The 21,690-nt window shown below is 45.9% G+C and overlaps 2 protein-coding genes across 2 annotated transcripts; one reads left to right on the forward strand and one right to left on the reverse strand.

Moving 5' to 3' along the window:
* Window positions 1–476: 476 nt before the first annotated feature.
* Window positions 477–5,379, reverse strand: M6PR (mannose-6-phosphate receptor, cation dependent). The gene is made up of 7 exons (XM_068701364.1): window positions 5,176–5,379; window positions 4,363–4,536; window positions 3,973–4,145; window positions 3,779–3,888; window positions 3,446–3,576; window positions 2,777–2,903; window positions 477–2,208 (listed from the first exon to the last, which is right to left on the reverse strand). Exons 2-7 carry the CDS (start codon window positions 4,533–4,535, stop codon window positions 2,086–2,088), a joined length of 837 nt encoding a protein of 278 aa, XP_068557465.1. The 5' UTR covers window position 4,536; window positions 5,176–5,379; the 3' UTR covers window positions 477–2,085.
* A 3,385-nt stretch (window positions 5,380–8,764) lies between these two features.
* Window positions 8,765–20,015, forward strand: KLRG1 (killer cell lectin like receptor G1). The gene is made up of 6 exons (XM_068701203.1): window positions 8,765–8,887; window positions 8,992–9,198; window positions 15,345–15,437; window positions 16,177–16,328; window positions 18,250–18,353; window positions 19,335–20,015. The coding sequence occupies exons 2-6, from the start codon at window positions 9,081–9,083 to the stop codon at window positions 19,444–19,446; spliced, it is 579 nt and encodes a 192-aa protein (XP_068557304.1). The 5' UTR covers window positions 8,765–8,887; window positions 8,992–9,080; the 3' UTR covers window positions 19,447–20,015.
* The last annotated feature ends 1,675 nt before the right edge of the window (window positions 20,016–21,690 follow it).

Genomic DNA, 21,690 nt, shown 5'->3' on the forward strand with positions numbered 1-21,690 from the left:
AGAACTTCTAACAGTAAAGGAAAGCTGCCACAAACCATTTTATTTAGCAGGCTGACTGTGACAAAACTCATGTTTAGTTTAACCCTCAGCAGGGTAGGCAGCCATGTATATTACTAGCTGCCTTTGAGGACTGGATTTATTTCAGTGAAATGGAAACGTTTCACATTATTTCATGTTCAGTGTTCTTAATAAAAAAAAATGCTTGTTCAGGCTTTACAAGTCTGGCTGCTTTATAACTTTTATATCAGATAATTGAGAAGAGAAACAACAAGAACTTTGATTCTTACTGTTTCAGAAAAATATAGGGAATTTTTCTCCTCTGTAACTCCATGAGCTTCTAAAGTTTCAGTCCGAAAGGTGTGTATAACCTGAGGAGACAGTCGGGGCACAAGACAGCAGATACTGAAGACCCTTTGCCCTTAGCTAACAAAGGTGGCCTGGTACTAAAGAAACCTATTATCAGCGTAATACTCCAGCAGGTTTTTTTGGTCATTTTATTTTTGAAAGTTGTGTTTTGTACAAAAAAAATACCTTACACACCACCATGAAAAACAGTAACAACAGGCTTAGTGACTTCCTATTTTTTCAATGTTATGAGAAAGACTGAGACCATAACAAAAATCAAAGACAGCAGGAATTGTTTGTCCACTCAACCCAGCAAGAGAGCAGGGTGCCTCTTTTGCCCCTCCTGCCACTGTTCAGTCTGCTTTGGCAGTACACAAATATACAAACCTTGCCTGTGCTAAAAGCAGAAGTGGCTTGCTCATTCACAGTCTCCACCCTCAAGACTGAAGATGGTTCTCTGCCAACCCATAATATGGCAGAATAGGATTGTGTAGAGTCTAGCTCCTCACATCGAAGGCAATTAGGAACCAGGTGCCAAGTTCCTAAAGGCTCCAATTAAGCCTTAAAAATTAGCTGTACCTACTTTTCACTAGTGCCCAAGGGGAAGGTTCTCTCTCACTCCCAGCCAGCAGCAGCGTGCAAGTACCATTTGCACAGGGCAAGTATCTTTAGCCTGGTTTTGGACCCTGCTTACAGGGACAATGATTTAATCAAAGCTGATGCTGTAAGCACAGGCGTCCCTGAACACAGTTTTGAATGTGTTGGCATTTTTACCCTTGGCTTCCATGGTTCCTTTATCAGTTTTGGTAGCTTCACAGGAAAGCCCTTTGCCAAACAAGGAACTGTAGTGTGTAAGGGAATTCGGACAGTAACTGAGCTATGTGGGCAGTTAGCCTCAGACAGACTTGTAACAGAACTCAAGCGGCAGCTACCTCTGACCTTCCCATTTTCCCTTGATGACCATTTCACTTTCAGCAAATGCCCCTTTTACTTAGCAGGACATCATTGCCTTTTGATTCTCACTGATAGAGAAGACTGACAATATTTCAGCTGAACTGGAAAGTCATGAGACTGGATTCCTATATATTTTTTTTTTTTTTTAGCATTGTCCCTCTCAGGTTTGAGAGGATGGCATATGCATACCTTGATATCTGTTGTAAGAAATGGGCATGTACTTTTCCATGCATTTCCATTAGGAAAAAGGACTGCAGGGGTGCCAATGCCTCTTCCATCCTCAACAAGTCCGGCACAGAGCACTCTGTGCAGGTTATGCTGGCAGAAACTGTGTGTAACAGTGCAGAAGCTACAAAAGCTGAAAATGCATTCAAAGAAAAAAAAAAATCCAGTGTCTTACAGATCCTGTAAACCCTAGGAGGAAAAAAGAAAGAGACCCCCTCCCCTACAGCCTCTGCTGTTTTAACCCACTGCCTCCTTTCCCTTTCTACACCTATCCATGGCTCTTTTTTATTCCTCTGACTAATCTTTTATTCCTGAGTCTTCTCAGCTCTCAGCACTTGCCCCCCCCAGCTCTGCTGCATTTTTGAAGAAAAGCAGCATTACATTCATAAGCCACATGATCAGGGACCAGTGCTGTTCACACACAGAGGCATCCATGAGATTTGACATACCAGAGGCAGCAAAAGCAAATCGTAGAAAGAAAACCAGAAGTGAGAGAAGAACTGGCTGGGAAGCATCCGATTAACCAAGCGCTGGGGAGGAGAGTTCGGTGTTGAGAGCCCATCACATGGGTAGCAAGTGGTCATCCCGTTCTTCGGACTCCTCACCCAGCTGGTCATCGCCCACACCACGGTACGCAGCCGGTGCGTTTCGGGGCTTAGATCGACAGACAAAGTCGCAGCCGTCCTGCAAGCACAGGTTATTGCACTGGAGTCAGACTGCGCAGGCTCAGCAGCTCCTGGTTTGCTATGGGACCACTCCCACCCCACTGCTACCTGGGGCAGGTCCACAGAACACTGCCTGGGCAAGAGGCACGTACATGCAGATACCCTAGTCAATCCTGACAGTTCGTTAGCTCTGGAGTAGGACATGGAGCCAATTAACAGGATGCAGCAACACTGAGACACACGTGGAGGATAAGCAGCACTGCCTAAGGTGACCAAGGAATGGTTTCACATAATCCGACACAAACATTTCACAGCTCCCAGCTTAACATTCCTACCTGAAAACTGCTAACCACAATGAGCAGCAGGGATCCAGCCTCAGCAAGGAGTCAGTCAGTAATGCCCTCCCTCTGCCCCCTCCCCTCCACACTCCAAGAAAATAACCTCTCCTTCTGCCACAGGGCGCACTGTGGCAGGTCTACCACCCAAGTAATACAGTCCATGACAACAAGGAAGCTACCATTTTACCATTCTCTCTTATCCTAACACACAGGCCTAGACTGCAAATACACAGACAGATTTTCACTCACCGCCACCAAATTGCCCAGATCTTGCCAGAAGGCAAAGTGAGGAAACTGCTCCATGCCCTTGGCTCCCACTACAAGGCGCTGGAAGAGGAACCCACCAACAATGTAGACTGCAGTTACCGAGGCAAATCTGGAGGGCAGAATTAAAAGTCAGAGCTCAGAAAATCCTACAAACAATTTCTTCCAAGCCAGTTACTTGTCTCAGGTTGGCACTGGGGGAAGTAGCTGAGCACCACTTAAAGAAGTGATCTGTTTAGCAAGACCACACTAGAAAAGGTCTCCAAAGTATTGATCTGGTAGTAAGTATCTTCCAGGAGCATTACATAAAGTAGTGCCCCAAAGCACAAACACAGGAAATGAAGAGTCAAGACTCCTAGTCTGAATTTCCAGCTCCGGAAAAGAGCTGCTGTACAGTTCCAGAATGTCACACCTTCCACGTTTCAGTGCACAAATCTGTAAACTATGACGGGGGATGTCTGCAGGGAACAGAGCAGCTCCGCAGCATTGTGCCTTATGCTACAGCTTGTCTACAAAGCTCAGAGGCACACTCACATTCAACAGTAGCCGTGGGCAGGTATATTACAACGGCCTGGACTAGTATAACACTTGCTGCTTTTCTAAATGGCCTTGGAGATTACGGCCCAAACACGAACGGCTCTTCCAGTGACTCACGTGATTAGTAGAATGGAGCCAACACTGAGGTGGGAATCCTCAGCTGGACAAGCCACACTGCTGTCCATCTCAAAGAGGTAGAAACAGTCCTGCTCCTTTTCACGCTCCTCCGAAACAATGCTGAATGAGCTCTGCAATTTAGGAAAAGTCAAATCACTTGAAAATACACCCAGGCAAGCTGAACTTTACCAGAAAGCAGTTTTATCACTGTTGGTACAACTACGCAACAGCCTTGGAGAACAGAAGAAAACCTCACTGCCTCCTCAAGGCCCTTCTGTTATAAGGAATGTCTGAGCGCCTCCTGCTCCTCTCCCACCTCGCACTGTCACTCACCGCCATAACTCCCCGCTTGCAAGAAATCATTATCACAGCTCTTCTCTTCTCACCACTGCAGTGCGTACCATATGAATCACCCCCCTTATAAATCAGCATGATCCAGTCACCTGCCAAGAGAGAAAGAATATAGGTTGCAAATCCAGACCCATAGGCTAAAGATACCAAGTAAGAGATACTGCACATGGCCTTACTTCCATTGAAGACCTGGGTTTCATTGATTCTTCCTACCACCGTAGTCTTTCCAGTCTTTCTATCCCTTTGTATTAGGCCAGCAAAATCATGTGAGCTGTCATTGACCTGCCTGCACACCCTGAACTGGTAGGTGTAGTTTTCTGTTTCGCTTATCTCCACAGTCGCATTAAACCTGCAGCAGAGAGAAGACAGAACAGACAGCCCGCTGAATGACAACGAGTAGGGCTCAAAGCAAGTAACACTCAAGACCTGGGAAGCCAGTCACAGCCCACACTAATGGCAGAGCCCGTCCTGAAGTCTGACCCCAAATTCTTCTCTCCGCCTGACCTTAACTTGGGCACGGTGCAACCCCAAGGCCCACAGCAAGCTGACACGTGCCCATACTGTACCTCATTTGGCTCAGGGGTTCCAGTTTCTTCAGCAGGGCTTTTTCCATTTGTGACTCACTGCTCTCATCACCGACCACATCGCAGCTCTGCTCTTTTGATGGCTCAGTCCCCACACCAACAGCAAGTGCCATGAAGACCACCAGCACAGCAGAGGTATGGCAGGGCGAGGACATCCTGGGTACACACCGCAAAGAACAGAGGGGATTAACCATTTCACCCCCCTGCAAACTAACCGCAGAGTCACAGAGTCAATCACTGGCCACTTCCTCAATCCTGACTGCAAAAAGGAGAAGTAGAAGTCTAGAAACACTTCACAGCTCCCGAGAGACACCAAATCCTAACCTTTTTTACTCAAGCACAAGTCACGAGGACTCTCTGAGATCCTTTTCTGAATTTTGCCTCGGGACCGCACGAACGTTTGCTGCCGAGCGTGTTAATTAGCATCGATTCAGCCACAGCAGAGCCCAGCAGGCTGAACGCTGGCACGGCTTTCAGCCACGAGCCGCTGCTCTTTATCTCACCGCCCTGAGCAGCCAGTCAGCAAGCAATGACTTACCAGCCCTCTCACCAACCCCCTCTGCATCTCCTGTGCAAACAGCTTGCGGGGAAGAGCCGCCGCGGCCCGCCAGGCTGCCTGCTCGCGCCCCTTAACCCCAGCAACCACGTTACGATCCTCGAGCTGACAACTCGTGACCCGCGCCCCAGGGCCCAGCAGCGCCTCGCCCCGCCTCGCCTCGCCGCTGCCTCCCTCGGGCCCGCGCCGCGCTGCCCCGCGCCTCCCCGCCCCGCCCAGCCCCGCCCCGCCGCACCCACCTGCCGCCGCCCCGAGCCCGGCGAGCCCCCAGCAGGCGCGGGGCGACGGCGCGGGACGGGCGCGGAGCAGGCCCCGGCCGCGGCCCCGGCCCCGCCCGCGGAGCGCCTTCCCCCTCCGCCGCCCGGCTCCTCTCTGCCGCCCCGCCGGCCGGAAGCAGGAAGCGCCCCGAGCGCCCGGCGCTCCGCCGACCAATGGGAACCCGCGGACGATCTCTCAGCGAATGGGAAACGCGGAAGGAAGCCCCGCCCACCAGCGGAGCGGCTCCGGCCCTGCCAATGGGCGGTGAGCACCGCCTCCGGAGCGCCCGCCCTCTACTCCCGCTCCGCCAATGGCCGCGGGGGAGCGCGGCGGGAGGCGGGCGCGGCTCGGCCAATGGCGGCGGAGCGCGGGCCGGGAGCCGCCCCCGGGCTGTGAGGGAGCATTGGGGGGGGGGGGCGGGGTGAGGGCGGCCCCTGCTGCGCGCGGCCCCCGGCAGCGGCGTCACCGACACCGAGCCCCGGCCCCAGCCCCAGCCCCTGAGAGCCCCCACGGATGGGGTCGCCCGCCCTGAGGGCTCGCGGTCTCCCTCCCGGGCTTCGTCCTTCCGTCGTTCCTCAGCTTCCCCTTGTGTAGGGGTCTCTGGGCCGGGTGTCAGAAAGTTGCGTCTTGTTGTGAACGCAGTTACCTCAAAACACTGCCCCCGTTCTCTTATCTCCCAGACCCGAGTCTCAAGGTTTACCCTGCAAACCCTCTATTGACACGAACTGCCAGACCATTCTTCTGCAAGATGCAAGAACTACATGTACACACGCTAACCACTCCGCTTCTCTTGGGACTTGTGGTTATACAAGGGTGTGTAAGACAGGCAGTCACATTGCACCACCAGGCCCTAGCGTTGTTCCATATTGACACGAATCAAATGAACAAACTTCACACTGGGCGACCCGTCCCCGTGCCTGGCTGCTCCTTCTGAGCAGAAATGTCTCCTCACTGCCAACCTGAACCTCCCCTGGCACAACTTGAGGCCATTCCCTCTGCTCCTATCACTGGTTGGTTACCTGTGAGAAGAGGCTGACCCCCAGCTCCCCACACCTTCCTTTCAGGCAGCTGTAGAGAGCAATGAGGTCTCCCCTGAGCCTCCTCTTCTCCAGACTAAACACCCCCAGCTCCCTCAGCTGCTCCTCACAGGACTTGTTCTCCAGACCCTTCACCAGCTTTGTTGTCCTTCTCTGGACACGCAGAAGCACCTCGATGTCCTTCTTGTAGCGAGGGGCCCAAAACTGAACACAGCACTCGAGGTGCGGCCTCACCAGAGCAGAGCACAGGGGGACGATCACCGCCTGCTCCTGCTGGCTGCACTATTTCTCATACAGGCCAGGATGCTGTTGGCCTTCTTGGCCACCTGGGCACACTGCTGGCTCAGCTGTTGCAAATTTTGGCGCTGCAGCAGAATTCCAGGCCCAGCATTAGGTTGGTGGGCTTGAACATCTTGAGTGGGATTAATAAAGCTATAAATGGTCTGATATTGGACTATTTAAAGGGCACTTGCCCCCACTGCGATGGTAAGAGTCCAGGTTCCACGGCTCTGTTTTTAGAAGGAACAACTGAGGCTTTTGTCTTTTAGTAAGAAATGCTGGATTTAGTGAATTTGTAAACATGCTAGAGAAGTCACTTGTTTGAGAGGATTGTGGGGACTCCCCTATGGCATGATGCTTCAGCAGCGCAGAATTAGGTAGAAGCATTGTGGGCTCCTGGAAAACCGATCGATGTAGTCTGGCTGTGATTTGTACCCTATGGCTGATTCTGCTGGGAGCACGGCAGACATCTCAGCTGCATCAGTCATACTGATTTATATGCACAGTTGGATATTAACAGTGTTATCTGCATATGCTGCAGTTTGGTCAGTTCCCCTCTATTTCTTCTCCAAGCTAAGAACTCAGTTTACTGATATCTGAAGGAAAATGCTAAAACACATCAAAACAGAGCTCCTAATTCTTCCCCACAAGCTTTCACGTAACAACAAATAACTCCATCTTCCTTCTCATACTGGCCCAACGAGCAGCAAGCCAGTGCCTTTGACCACAACTTCCTCTTCTTGGTCTGGGCATTTCAGCAGTGTCTGAGTCTTGGGGGTTTCTTTCCACTCACACTTTATATTCCCAGCTAAACTCTCAGAATGACTGTAGCAAATTCTCCCTCTCTGGGCTCGTCAGTTCTCTTTACACTTCTCTAATATCCATTGAAAACACCCAGGAGAGCTTCCCTCTTGTGCTACTCTGCTGTGTTCTGCCTTCCCCCTCCTCTCAAGTACAGACTGCTTGTCTTGCAATCTAAAGGCTCAATGCAGAAACCCATTATTGGAAGGAATCTCATGGGTGCAATCTGCCATCCTTAGAGGGAAGTGTGTGATGGAGAGATTTGCAGAAATAGCCAGTTCATACCTTCCCAAGCATGCGCTTTCTCACACATAGTTCACAGCGCTCTGTATCAAATTCAGCATCTTCCCAGACAACTGCTTCTCAAATTTACAGCATGTCACTAGGACAGGGAGCAAACATTCCTGCCCTAGAACTAAAAAGCATGGGAAAGCCCTTTGTTGCCACTGCCTGGGCAGTTCTTGTAAATGAACTGTACCAGTGAGGAAGGTGTACATCCCAAGCCTGGCAAACATCCCCAGTCTCAGTGTGAGGTGGAGGAGTTCATCTGGATCAAGACAAAAGTCAGACAGCCATGCAACTAAGAGGTTTCTCAGCTTGCTAGAAGCATCAGTACTCCCCACCATTCTCACCAATGATCAGTCTTCAGTATTTCGTAAGAGAACCTTCCTTTCCTTTTATCTCTGATCACAGAGTCACAGAATGGATCAGGTTGAAAGTGACCTCTGGGAGATCGTTTGGTCCGACCCCATTTTGCTCAAGCAGGGCCACCCACAGCAGGTTGCTCAGGACCATGTCTGAGCAGTGTTTGACCATCTCCAAAGGGGAAGACTCCATAACGTCTCTGGGCAAGCTGTGCCAGTGCTCCATCACCCTCACAGTAAGGACGTGTTTCCTGATGTTCAGAGGAACCTCCTGTGTTTCTGTTTGTGTCCATTGCCCCTTGTCCTGTCACAGGGCACCACTGAAAAGAGCCTGGCTCTGTCCTCTCTGCACCCTCCCTTCAGGTATCTTACATTTTATATGTTGATGAGATCCCGCTGAGCCTTCTCTTTAACATGGTGCTCAGTCCCAGCTCTCTCAGCCTTTCCTCAAGTGTGAGATGTTCGGTAGTCATTTTAACAGTCTTCACTAGCTTCATTTCTCTCTTGTACTAATGCTGTTGAGATGTTAACTGTTGAGGGTCTTGAAGGATGTCAGCTCTCAATGCCAGCCTGTTTCTCAAGCACATTTGCCCTGGGTGGTGGCTATAGAAACGAGTTCCTTGTCAAAGTGTCCAAAACTCATAAGTCTCAAAAAATCATGTGCTGTGCACTTCTATTTCCCTTTTGACAGCTGTCGGGCTGCCGGTTTGTGGTAGCCATTGCTTATCTGCCCACTGGTATTTTTAACCTTGTACTGTCCCTATCCACCTGCTTCTGTCCTGAGAGGCAACTCTTCAGACCTGCACACTTTCTCACAATTACTACCACAGTGTAATCAAAGCCTCTTTCATTGGCGACACTTCGAAACTCATGAACTTTGTGATTAATCACCTCTTCCACTCAATGCGGCTCTTAAGACAACTCTCAAGAGGGTAGGAAATGAAACGTGTTGCATTTACATCGCTCACCATTCTGGTGTAAATTTGGTTATTTTGCACAGCTTTGCAACTTCACATTTTTTGTCTTCTGAATGTAGCCTCAAGTTTCCTGTTTCACGGGCGTTGAACCCTAGCAGTCAGCAGCCTGTTCGAAACACATCTTGTCCTACGCACTCTTTGCTTTGGCATGGAGGGAAGCAGATCAGATACTTCTACAACAGAAACAAGCGAGGAAATAATCTATACTTCTGTCAAATTCTCTGCAACTCCTTCTCCAAGAGACGAAGCTGGACAGGAAAGGAGAGGTAAGGAAGCTCGATGAGGTAGGACAGCAAAGTATTTTACTTCTAGCAGAAGCAGGATCTAATAAATCAGTGAGCTACTCCCTGGTTTTGAGTACCAGCTCATGGTACTGTTGTTTTGATTTTAAAATTACCTGAATATTTTACAGTGATAAAAGCCAATGTGTTGTTCCCTATCCTCCCTCCATCAGACGCCTTACTGTGTCTATTACTGGACGTTCAACCCAGGCATCCCTTTCTCTGAAAGAAGTTTCCACTTTTCAAGTTGTCTGCTTGTCAGCAATAAGAGGTTGTCAGCAACAGTTCTTTGAATAGCAAACGAGATGTGGGTACAGATAAATTATGGGTGTATGCTAATCAGAGATCAGAGACAGAAGAGGCAGATGAGATCATCCAGACTCTCTCCAATGGGTCTCTGCAGGATTCTTGTCATAATTTTTTCCTATGTTTTCTCTGTTCTAGTTTTACATACTGCCCACTGAGAAAATTTCCAGCTTTCCCCCAGAGACAGTCCTGCAGGGCAGTTTACTATCAGGAAGATTTTCTTAGTACTTTCCTTAAGTTTCTCTTTCCTCACTTCTGCTCCATTCTCTCTGTTTAGCCCTGGCAAATGTCATACTTAGCAATTTCTCTGCCCATGTAGTTCAGATATCTCACCTTATAAAAGTGAAGTTTTGCATTGGTAGTATTTTTTTTTATAAATGCCTCCTTCCCGTAAGCTGATTGCTTTTAAACTAAATGCCTATGTGTATGGGTGAGTCGTGTTGTATTGGCTGCAACACTACTGGTTGACCTTGGATTTTTTCAGAGCTGTTAAAAACAGCAAAGGAAGCTCTTTGGGATAGGATTTCTCTGCCATGCTCAGAATAACCATGTATATCTGTAGTTGTTACTATTGCCTCAACATTTGCTTCCTTCTAGAAACAAAGTCAGCACAGAACCCTCTCCCAGGTTCACATCTGGTAGCCTCACTCCATCTGCTTGGAAGGCAATCTCGATTTTGCATATTCTTTTGTTAGAAAACACATTGTCTGATGCACTGGAAAATACAGGGACATCCTTTCATTCCCTGCCTTTTGTGTTCACTCCTACCCCGTCAGAGGTGGGGATTCTAGGGTGCTGTGGTGAGATGTTTGCAGTTTTCCTTTTAATATTCCTCCTGTCCAAATTGCTTTATGTATCTTTATCTTTTTAAACTAAAACCAGAAGGCCTGAAAAAAGCTGATCTTTGAACAGAAATTCTATGCGTAATATTTCATTATTTTCCAGCTGTCTTCTGTATGCAAGGAGTTCCTAATGAGAGAAGTTTAAGTAACTTTTCTTTAGAAGACCTTTATTTTCAGCTCTCTCTACATCTCACTCTGCCTGCCCCCATCACTTTTGAGAGATGTGCTCTCAGGTTTTTATCTCTATTTTTAAATGCACATCTGTCACCTCTGTCACCCAGTGTCTGAGGTGTATCACAGGTGCACAGATAGTCTTCTGGCCAACCAAAGGGTATTGGCTCACATAGACTCCCCCAAAATGACAGTTACTCTAGATTTGTCCTCTCTGTCTGCCAGACAGCCTGAAATATTTCACACTAGCAAAATACCAGTCCAGCAGTCACTTAAAACAGTGGTTACCCTATGTGACTTGCTTGTAGTAACAGCAAGTAACCAGCTCTGTACCCTCGTTTCTTACATCCTCCTCTCTGGCACCACATAGTCACATTGCTCCCATACTGACATAGGCAGTAGCTGAGGGGATCTATCTGGGACAACACCATGACATTCCTCAGATTGGCCTAGAAGACATGAATTACAAAATGCTAACAACTATCAGTTTTTGAACTGAATCTGGACTCCCAAACCTAAAAATAGTAGGTCACATTGCGCGCAGATGAATGCAGTGTATCACACTCGTCTCTTCAGAGCTCTCATAGACCTAGCTGGGTGTTTTTTATTCTAGAAAGCTATAGCATTGTATATTTACACTAAATTTCCACCAGGTAACCTCTTCCTTCCCTCAGGGAATCTCTTCCACAGTTCACCAGACAGCTACGTGTAAATATGTCTGGATGTTCCACTTTTCAAACTCATCTCAGCTACTTCTCTCTTCCTCTTCTACAAAAGCTTCATGTGGTATTTCCAGTGGTTGAGGATCAAGCACAAACACTTGAACCTGTTTTAAAAAGGCGGGACTGCAGGAACACCTTTCTGCAAGCAGTAAATGTCCTGATTTATGAAAAATGTTATTCTATTTCCCTGGGTTGATCATTACAATTCAAGGGAGGCTCAAATTGAGCTTGAATGCTTCAGTATGACTTGCCCCCTTCACTTTATTTTTATTTTTTTTATCTGAAAATTATTTAATGGCATAACTTTTTGTTTTACAATCTCAAGTGAATTATCTGGTTCTGGTCATGGAAGTGCTCTGGGATTTTGTTTTTATGCTGATTTGCTGAATCAAGTCAGTTTGTTTTTGCTGCAGTTGGTTTGAAACAATAGAGGATGAACTGCTCTATTCATTGCCAGTAGGCACCAGCTCATATGCCCACTGCTGACATTTAAGAATTAACTGTTTCACTGAGTGTCATCCCAATAGCTTTGTCCTGAGAGCAGTTTTCCCTAAAATCAGAAACAGTGATTTGGAGGATGCAGGAGATGTCTTCCTTGAGAGGCAACAGAGGAAGGAAAACAGAAGTGCAAATGCTCAGTTTCTCCAAGCATGTGGTCTCTGAATTATGTTTCAACAGATATTTATTCTATTTTGCTTAGTTTTTAGCTGTAAACTTGCCCAGAGAGGAGGTGGGAGATCTTCAAAAGCTGTTTGGACATGGTCCTGGGCAACCTGCTATAGGTGTCCCTGCTTGAGTGGGAAGGTTGGACCCTATGAACTCCAGAGATCTCTTCCAACATCAACTGTTCTATGCTTCTGCGATCTGCAGAGAAGCTCCACCTTACACCTTAACCTTAGGCTGACTCCATTCTCTTGAGAATTAATTTGATTATTTGATTGACTGATAAAAACTATGTCACCAGAAGTACAAAGGTGACCTTAGAAGAGGAATAGAGAGCAGGCAGAGAAAACAGGACTGAATTCAAGTTTTTCAGTTCTCTCATTGTCCTCCCATATGCAAAGTTAATAGACATTCTGTATTTTGTAAGTGAAAAAGACATATTTTCTTTAATTTTGATTATTTTAAAATAAATACATATTTTTTAACTACAAGTGAAGCAGCTAGAATATCCTGCAAATCCATGTAATCAAAAATAGAATAGAATAGAATAGTTCAATTGGAAGGGACCTTCAAAGATCATCTAGTCCAACTGTTCCAGACTGACTAGCTTCAAGAAGTGCTACAGAACTTTTGTCGCAGGAAAGATCTCTTTACCAGAAGGATGATGCTTAGAACAAACTCCCTCATACCCTCCTTGGTTACCCTGGAAACTTCTTTTAGCTAAAACCACAGGTCTAAACATACTGCGATAAAACAGAAACAGGTTTAAAAAACAGTGAGTCTGAAAACCTCTCTAAGACTAAAATAAATTAATAGAAGCAGGACACCAACAGATTTGAGGACAGAACACAGTAATGGTCTATCACGATAGGTAATATTTTCCTGAGAATGGCTAATAGACAACAGGGGTTTAGCAGCAAGCTAAATATGTAGTGAGAGGTCCCTAGAACAACTTCTTTGCCTTCCCGAAGTTTCGCGTTAATCTGCCAGAGTTTATGATCTTGTCTATTTTCTTTATTTGGACTTTCAATGCTGAAACCAGGTATTCTTGTTTTTCAGCTTCTGTTTTAGCACTGGAGTTCTTTGTGTTTTCTGCAGTATTTTGGATATGTGATATGATATGTGTTTGTTTTCAGCCTCCACCAAGGGATCCTATAAGAAGTCTCTCCTACTGAAGTCTCCCCTAAAGAACCAGTATTTTGTTCTTTTAGCTGTGCCTTTTAATTTCTCTTTGACAAAATGCCTCATTTGCCTGTAGTATCCTATTTTGAAATTGTTATACCAGAGTGTTCTCCCTCCACTCCTGTTGAGTCTTGGTACATTTATGGTCACTGTGACAGAGAAGCTGCTGGATGGATCCATGGTAAGCCAGGGCCTGTACACTGCTCAGGGCAGACACAAGCTGCTTCTATTTTTGAGCGTCTCCCAGCTTGCCACTCTGTTAGGCAGCTATTGATGGTGACAAAACATTTAGTCTCTGTGCCAGGCTCTGACATTTGTTTAATTTAATTTGATTTAATATGAAATTGATGCCTGTCATTGTCACTGTGCTTCCTTCACTGTTGCTCTGATTTTTTTTTCCCTCCTAATTCATGACTGCTATCACCATCCTTGTCTGGCAATGTGTAGTACAATTTTCACCCTATTTATTTAGTAGTATTTGCCGGATCTGTGGGGTTCCTGTTACTGTTACCCCATTAATGCAGTTGTTTTATTAACCTGCTTTCACTTTAATTTTACTTGAATGGAGAACAGCCTCTTATTCCTTAGACAACTGGCATCTTCTAGGAGCAAAAATATGTTTCTTTGGATTGTGTGACACAACCAAACACCTGAGATTTCATGAGCTTGCTGGGGAGATTGCAACTGGGTTTGCATAGAAGGCTCTAATTCTACTAGAAAAGGTTGTGGTATATAATCTTAAGAGAGAAGCACAGGAAAATCTTGTATTCCTCAACATCAGTAACTGTTATTTGCCTATTGAGTGCTTCTTAGAACGTCTTGTTGTTTATACAGCTATCAAATTGAATTTAATATAAAAAAGCAAATCAATTCCCACCTGCAGCTCTGCCATGGTATTAAATACGGGCCTCTCCTCAACCTGGGAGATTAGATTTTAGTGTTGAGATCTCAAATGCCTTATAGAAAGAGAATATCTCTTGGGGCAAGCACAACTCTGGAACACGACGGTAGGAAATCAAGGTGTAGACTGGAAGTTGCCTGTTCTTTCTGTACGCAGACAGATCTCTCTCAGTCCTCTAGATTGAAATCCCTCCCCACCCTTTGAAGGGAAGTTGTTGTAGACTAGGGTGGAGGCTTCACTAAGTAGTCTCCCTCTGCCAGTGACGGCGGGTGAGCAATGGATGGTGGCAATGAAAATGTGGAGAGGCACAGAGAGGTCTTCGAGGCTGGTCCTCCCGTCCTGCTGCCCCACAGAGAGAGATGTGGACGAGCGTGTAGGATTGACTTGGGAGTGTCCTGGGATGGCGTAACACAACTGTGTATCTAAGCTTGTGAACAGGATGCTGAGGTTAAACCTGTCACTTTTGCTGAGACAGCTGTGGGAAAGGTCTTGTTGTTTGCACATAAGCGGGAACATGGCAGACGTGGCTGTACAGCTCTGTGTTTCCGCCTCGAACTTCAACACTGAGGCAGGAGCATGTTTGCTGGAGGTGACCCTTAGTGACTCAAAGTCTTCTGCCAGCATGACATGCCACTCACCTGCTGGCTTGGGCCAGGAGCTTCCACTCCTGGCATCACCCACCACACCGCAGCTCCTGTGGACAGGGAACAGAGCCCCGTAAGGTGCCTGGCCCAGCCTGCCACACCATTTCCACCAGGGGAGATGGCGATGGGGGTGCAGCCAGATTCAGCTGTCCAGGTCATCAGGAAAATCTCTGAATATGAGCCAGGTGAAAGGCTTGCCTGGGAATTTGGTCTTCAGGCCAGAGTCTGGGTCAGTTGGCTCTGTGGCCAGACAGGCGCTGTGGCCAGACAGAGCTGTGGCTGACCTGGAGACCTCCTGAGCTTCTGGGCTTTATGGGACTCCTGGGCTGATGGGCATTGGTGGGAGGAGGTCCCAGAGGCCTTTTAGTGCTCTTATGGCCCTAGCAGCAATGTACAGCGTGTAGGCACTCACTCCTGAAGACCCAGAGCACGGGTGTATTACTAAATGATGGGTGGAAAAGCCTTGCAGTACATCCCATCTCTTTCTTTTGTGGTGACGATATGCAACACATCAAAACATACCAAACATATCAAACATATCAAACCTCTCTGTTGTACCTATGTGTTGGGACAGGGATGCTCTACATGTAAATAGCACAGTTTCTTAAGGAAATGCCCAGGACACAAGCAAACTATCCCAAAACACCATCAATTTTTGTGTTGGTCCTGTTCATCGTGGTTCTTCTTTTCTCTTTTACAGCTCCCTGTCTGAGGTCAGTGGTTGTGCCAGGCTTGGCTATAAGCTTTGGGATACTGAGCGTCTCCCTAGCGATTGCTTTGATTTGGAAGATGAGTAAGTGCACAAAGACATGCTGGTGGTGAGCAACCAAGAGCAAAGGACTGGAGACTCGTCTAAGCACAGGAGATCAGATCCTGAACCCATTATATTATACGGGGTTAAACCAGAAGCTGTTCTATGTTTCTACCACCTTGATGTACCTACTGCTTATTGAGAATATTCTGAAGAGTACATGTCTTACGCAGACCCTAGGCTACCCATCTCAGACACTGTGGCAAAGAACAAAGAAACATACTGAATGTTTTTTGTAGACCTGTCTGCTGTACTTAGGATGAACTGTAAAACATAAGAAGTGTAACACATTTGCATGTACACAAAAGGTGCTAAACCATGTAGGAGAGTTGACTGCCTCATAAAATCCATTCACCCGATGTGTGACACAACAATATTGTGCCCACAGAATGACGTCATTTTCTTCCCTTATGTTTTGCACACCCAGAGTGTATTTTCCTTTCAGATAACCAGTTTTGGTTCTGAGGTAACTGAGTAGCTCAGGGGAAAACCAAGGGGTGGAAGAGTTACACCAGCATTAGAGTGCACAGGACACACGCGCATGGAAAATGCACAGAGGGTCTGAACTTCTGTGTTCACGTTTTTAGACATTTATTCTGTTTTGTGATTTGTGCATTGCTTTTATCCAGGAGAGTTGTTTTTCAGTAGGCACTTGCAAGCAAGTGCCTTTCTGTTTGTTGATTAATGGTAGAGAAAGACTGGTATTTTAATTCTTTTGCAGATGATTCCTACCCACACTGCCCTGAGCAGTGGATAGCCTACAGAGGGAGCTGCTACTCCTTCTCCAAGGAGAAGAAGGATTGGCATTCCAGCCAGGAATCCTGCTGGGCACAAGGAGCTCATCTCCTGGTAATCAGCGATACCAGTGAAATGGTAATGCTTTTTTGTATTCTTTGAGGACCTTCCATTTCCTTGCAGGTATCTCAGTGATTAACATCCAGGCAGTGCTGTCACTCTGGCAATATTTTGGTTTAAAGGCCAGCAAGCCTTTAAACTATAATATTTGCACTATAATGCTGCAGTGCACTTGTGGTTTCAGTATATACCTAATAAGCTCCCAGCAAGCCAAGAAGCAGAGGGGGAGGGGGGCAGGGAAAGGAGAAGTGAGGGTCACTGTAAGCTACTCAGAATCATCCTAGGAGGGAAGGTGGGAGACTGCCTTTTCCACTGTCCCACACCACCTACCTCCTAGCCCCAAAAGGACAATATGAATAATTACAGGAAAAGACTGTGGCACTGTGCAATCTCCGCTCATTACTTACAAACCAGTACATCACTACACTTCAGAAACACTTCTTTTTCCAAGTGTCTTTTGCAAAACCTATACCTTTCATTCCTGCAACCACTCCAGCTCCTTCTGCTCAGTCACCCCTGCCACAATCTGTGTTCATGCACAGATACTTCCTTCTCAGTCTGTTTTCAATGCTGACTTCCTCTCTCTCACAAAAAACAATAACAACAAAAAAAACACACCTCAGTTGTGCTGGTGTGATTTTCCATCAAGTGCTCACTGGTGACAGGTGCATCTACTAAAGAAATGGGCAGAGCCTCACTAGGGAAGTGAGGCATACCTGCACAAGTAGAGCAGAAGTACTTGATTTTGTTCTGTGCAAACCAGAACTTACTAGCTCATGTCCAATGAACGTTGATAGCCTCCAGTCCATGGATGAAAGTTGCATTGTGTGATGTGTTCTGTGGTGGCTTACAAGGCTAGGTGTCTTCAGGTCTGGGAATATGTATCAGGCTCTCAGGCAAATCTTGGCTCCTTGGGAAACACTCATCTTTCCCAAATTACTTATTTCTGTGCATGAAGAAAGCCTCTCTGTTGCTTTCTCAGTACTGTCCCTACCACCAGAGTATAATCCATTATCCCTCTGAAGACTTCCCCACAGAAGTAAGACTTTCCTAGCTGTCTGGTTATAAATACCCTATTTTGCACTGTTCCCGCCCCGCCCTTTACCAGGGAAACACTTTTTTAGCACTTTAGCAAGCCACCTTTGTTACTGAAATGTCTGAAAATGGCTATGAAAATGTCTGCTCTGAAGCTTTTTTATGGCAGCAGGAGATAAGGATGAGGCCCAGCCATGCTACTGAAAGGTTGCTTTTGCTGGGTTTTATTGCAAATGTGGAGAAGACAAAATCCCCCCTCTCTCTCTTTCTCTCTCTTTCTCCCTCCCCCTCCCCCCCCCCCCTTTTTTTTTTGGAGGATGGTGTTTACTTCGGGGTGAGTTTCTATTGCAGGCTTCAACTTTTAACAGTAGACAGGAGTTAAAGGTTAGGCAGAAGGAAATGAACATTGAAAACATGTAGGAGGAAGGTTCATATCAAATTGTAATGAGCTTTAGTTCTGAGCTCTTCTCACAGATCTGTTGGTGCCTGCACTTCCTGCCCTGACCAGATTTTACCTTTAATTGTTAATACATTGCATTATCTTGCTAGCTATATGGGAGAGCATTAGTGTTAATACTAGTAGCATACATTCCTACGTAAAGCTCTGTGTAGGGTACACCAGAAGACTGTGGTGCATTTGATTCACATATATTGCCCTGAAATGTGAAAGCACACTTACTTCCTTGTGAGTATACACTTAGTTGTTACTCCAGGCATGATTTTTGGGGCTGATCTCCCTGATGAGCCTGACTATCTTAGCAGATGTGAAGAAGCAGTATTGTGGACCACATAAGGAACAGTCGAGTGAGAGGATGTATTTTGCTGTCTGTTCTCTTGACTTATCCTTACCTCCATTTTCAGGCTGACTCTTATTAGTCTCTTTATAATTCATCACCGTTTCTAGAACCTGTTCAAGAGTATTCAAACAGCATGTTTCTGGATTGGACTGAGGAAGACCACAGGCCCTGACTGGATTTGGGAAGATGGCTCTATACTCAATGGCACCCAGTGAGTTTAATTCTGTTTTCAAAAGAACAGTGCTAAATCAGATTCCCCAGTGTTTCAGAATATCTACAGTTCCTGTGCCAGATACTGTCTGCCTGGGCACATTTTCTTTTTACCATTACCTGTATGTCACTGAACTCAAAAAAAAGCCTACTTTTTACTGCCCTGCACCTTGTAAAGTAATGTACTTATGAAAAGGAAGGCTAATATTAGTATCTCCTTTTCTGCTTCCTGCAAGCTGCTCAGACCAAGGGCGATTCACCTGCACTGCCTACACAGTTGCTCAGTCAAAAAAAGCATACAGTCCATCTTGTCTTACTGCTTTGAGCTAATTTACACCCATTTTGCCAATTGCTGGTGTCATTAAATGGGTGCAAGGACCCAGTCCTTCACTGTTTTGCTGCGCCAACTCAATTCAGAAACTTATTTTTGGCACACTCTTCACTTATACAAAACTCAGCATTGTGCATGTGGCAAAACACTATGATTTGGTCCAGTGCCTTTGCCTTGCCCTTTCCTTTTTATAGCAAACAACACAATGAGTTATTCTCTAACACTTCTCCTGCAAGGAAGTTTGTCCAAGATCATGCTGTCAGTACACTAAGCACTTGGATTAGTTCTTTCCTTAAATCTAGTTTACTGTTCTTGCAGACTTCTTGAAGGTAAACAAATTTCCATGAAACTCTCAGCACTGCTGTTCTTATGCTGGTGGACATCACTGTCATTGTAGACTATCATGTTTATGTTCAGTTCTGAGTTAGGTTCCACAATGGTAAAATGACTTATATCTGTAAACTCCAAGGAGGAATGTTTTCTTTTTTTGGTGTACATTTTGTTCGGTAATAGCTGTCCATTGGAGGTTGGGTTTTGTCATTTCCTTCTCTGTGCTCCACCCTTCAAAATCAGAGCTTTTTCTTCCATGCCTCTTGGGGATAATCTCAGCATTTTCTCTCAGACTCATTTTTGTTCCATGTCTCTTTGCAGAGTCCTGTCTAACAGCCCCGTGCAACAGTGTGCTGTCCTCATACGGGATCTCTTTCAGGCCTCCAGCTGTGAATTTTCTGCTGCATGGATTTGTGAGAAATCTCTTAGATAAATCCCTTGTACATTTTCATCTCACAACTGCCTCATCACTGGTACAAGTGGATCACTGTCCTGCGAGCCAAAGCTCCATGCAAGACTGAGGTCTGTTCCTTGCTCTAACAAATGTGCTTTGCAAGGACAGGTTTGCTGCCCTTAAGGGTGAGTTATCCTCAGTGCTAGACCCATTTCTAGTCCACATCTGTTGGTTTAGTGATGTTTGGGACCAGATGAGACCTGGCACTTATCCCCTGTTTTTTATTATTTTCAATACCATTTTTTGTAACAATAGAGGCTGGATCTTCAGATCTCTGGAGGCAAGCTGGCCATTTTTCTTCACTCTCGAGCATCAGATTTCATTTCCATTCCCTGCATCTCCATTGTATGGTGCCAGCAGGATGAGGAAAACAGAACCTGCTATTCACGGTCAGTAGCATAAAACAGACTCCTTCCAGTGGCAGCCTCTCATTTTGCATCCCAGTGTTACGAACAGGAGAGAAGAGGGTGAAAGGAAACTACAACTTGTGTGAATCCAGCAGTGAAAATAAACATCCAGTACCATACTGGACCAAATATACAAATGTATATTCATGTCTTTGCTTCTCTCAGTTGGAAGAAACCACCTACACACCATGTTTTATAGGCCAACTTCAACCAAATTAGTCAAGAGCCTAGACTTCTGAAGTCAAAGGAATGCAGTTAATAGTGTGTTGTTATTGAATCAACCAAGAACATATTTCTTTTTCCACCTCTGGAGATTCATACTGCAGAGAGAGGAAGCAGTGGACAAATCCCTACTACAAGTGTTCAGGTGACATAGCACAGACAGGCTAAGAATGGGACAGCATAAAACCACGGCAAATATTAACGCTGGGACAGTAGGTTGTATTACCACGCACCTGAAAAATTCTTTTCTTCACCCAGAGATTTTGTTTCAACAAAGGAAGATAAATGTTATTAGTTTCCACTTTATCCTATTTCTCCTCATATATTTGTATCATATTTCAGTTTACTATTATCAGTTTATCCCTTGGCTTGGGATTGCAGTTTATAGTCTAACTGCAGTCAGAGCAGTTACTCAGACTGGACTGCCTGATGGCAGGGTTGTGAGCAAAATGTCTGCTGTTGACAGTCTGTGAGTTTGACTGTACATGTCCAACAGGTCTGGTGCATACGGGTAGGCATACACTGCTCGGCCTCTGTGAGTGGTCTCTGGAGCACATGTAGCAGCTGTGGCCTGTTCTGAACATTTGCCTCACTGTGCATATGTGACACAGTGTGCATGTGAGCGTCTCCATGGGGATTTCCCAAATACCAAGTAGCAAACCTCGGCAAGCAGCAAGTTAGTGGTAGATGTCTTGAAGTGCACATTTGGTCGGGGAGAGATCTAAACGTGCTACATACTGCGTGCTAAATGTAAGGACAAGGAGGGCACTCTGGGTAGCAGGAGGTGGAGGGGTGAAGAGGACATGTATCGTGAGATGAGGCTGAGGAGACAAGTGTGGAGGAGTGGTAGAAATTAAGAGATAATGAAAGCAAAGAACCAGGCAGCATGGTGTAGGGCAGGGAAGGACTAGAGAGAAAGTAATTAACTCAAGCACTGGAGATTTCATCTGAAACTGTGAGATTAAATGTTCAGTAGGGGGATTGCAAATAATTTGGCAGTGATTGTTAATGGGATTGTTACTGCTACGCCACATGTAAATAAGCATTACAAACAGCAGTGTAATCACAGAGAAAACAGAGACAAGATGTAGTTTCCAAAAAGAAAATTGCTGTTTCCCTTCAGCAATTGTATTTTTTATATATATATTTTGAATTGTCCTTGCGTCACCTGGTTGAAAGGAGCAGTTTAATACAATTTTGAGCAATCCAGTTGCAATGCAGCAGGAAATTCCTGACAATGCCATATACAGAATGCTTTCAATTGCGTATCCCCGGGTATGTGAAGTTTGACATTTATAGAGGGTGTAACACATGGAGAATTCAGGGCAAATTAAAATGAAAATGCAGACTTTAGTATAGACAGATAAGGGGATGTCTGCTGAGACTCATAAGGAGTTCACAGAGCTGGGAGGATTAAGTTGGGAATGTTCCCAGCAAGGGTAGGCCTGCTTTTCAGTAACCATATCTGTAATGGTCAGACCTGAGGAAGCTGGAAGAAAACATCAGTGTTTTAAGCAGCAGAGTGGGAGCTAAAAACCTTGAGTTTTCACCTCAGATTCTCTGGGTTATTGTGGGTGAGTGATTTTGTCAGTGC

This window comes from Anas acuta, chromosome 1 (assembly GCF_963932015.1).
Source record: "Anas acuta chromosome 1, bAnaAcu1.1, whole genome shotgun sequence".
In the NCBI taxonomy this organism is placed as follows: domain Eukaryota; kingdom Metazoa; phylum Chordata; class Aves; order Anseriformes; family Anatidae; genus Anas; species Anas acuta.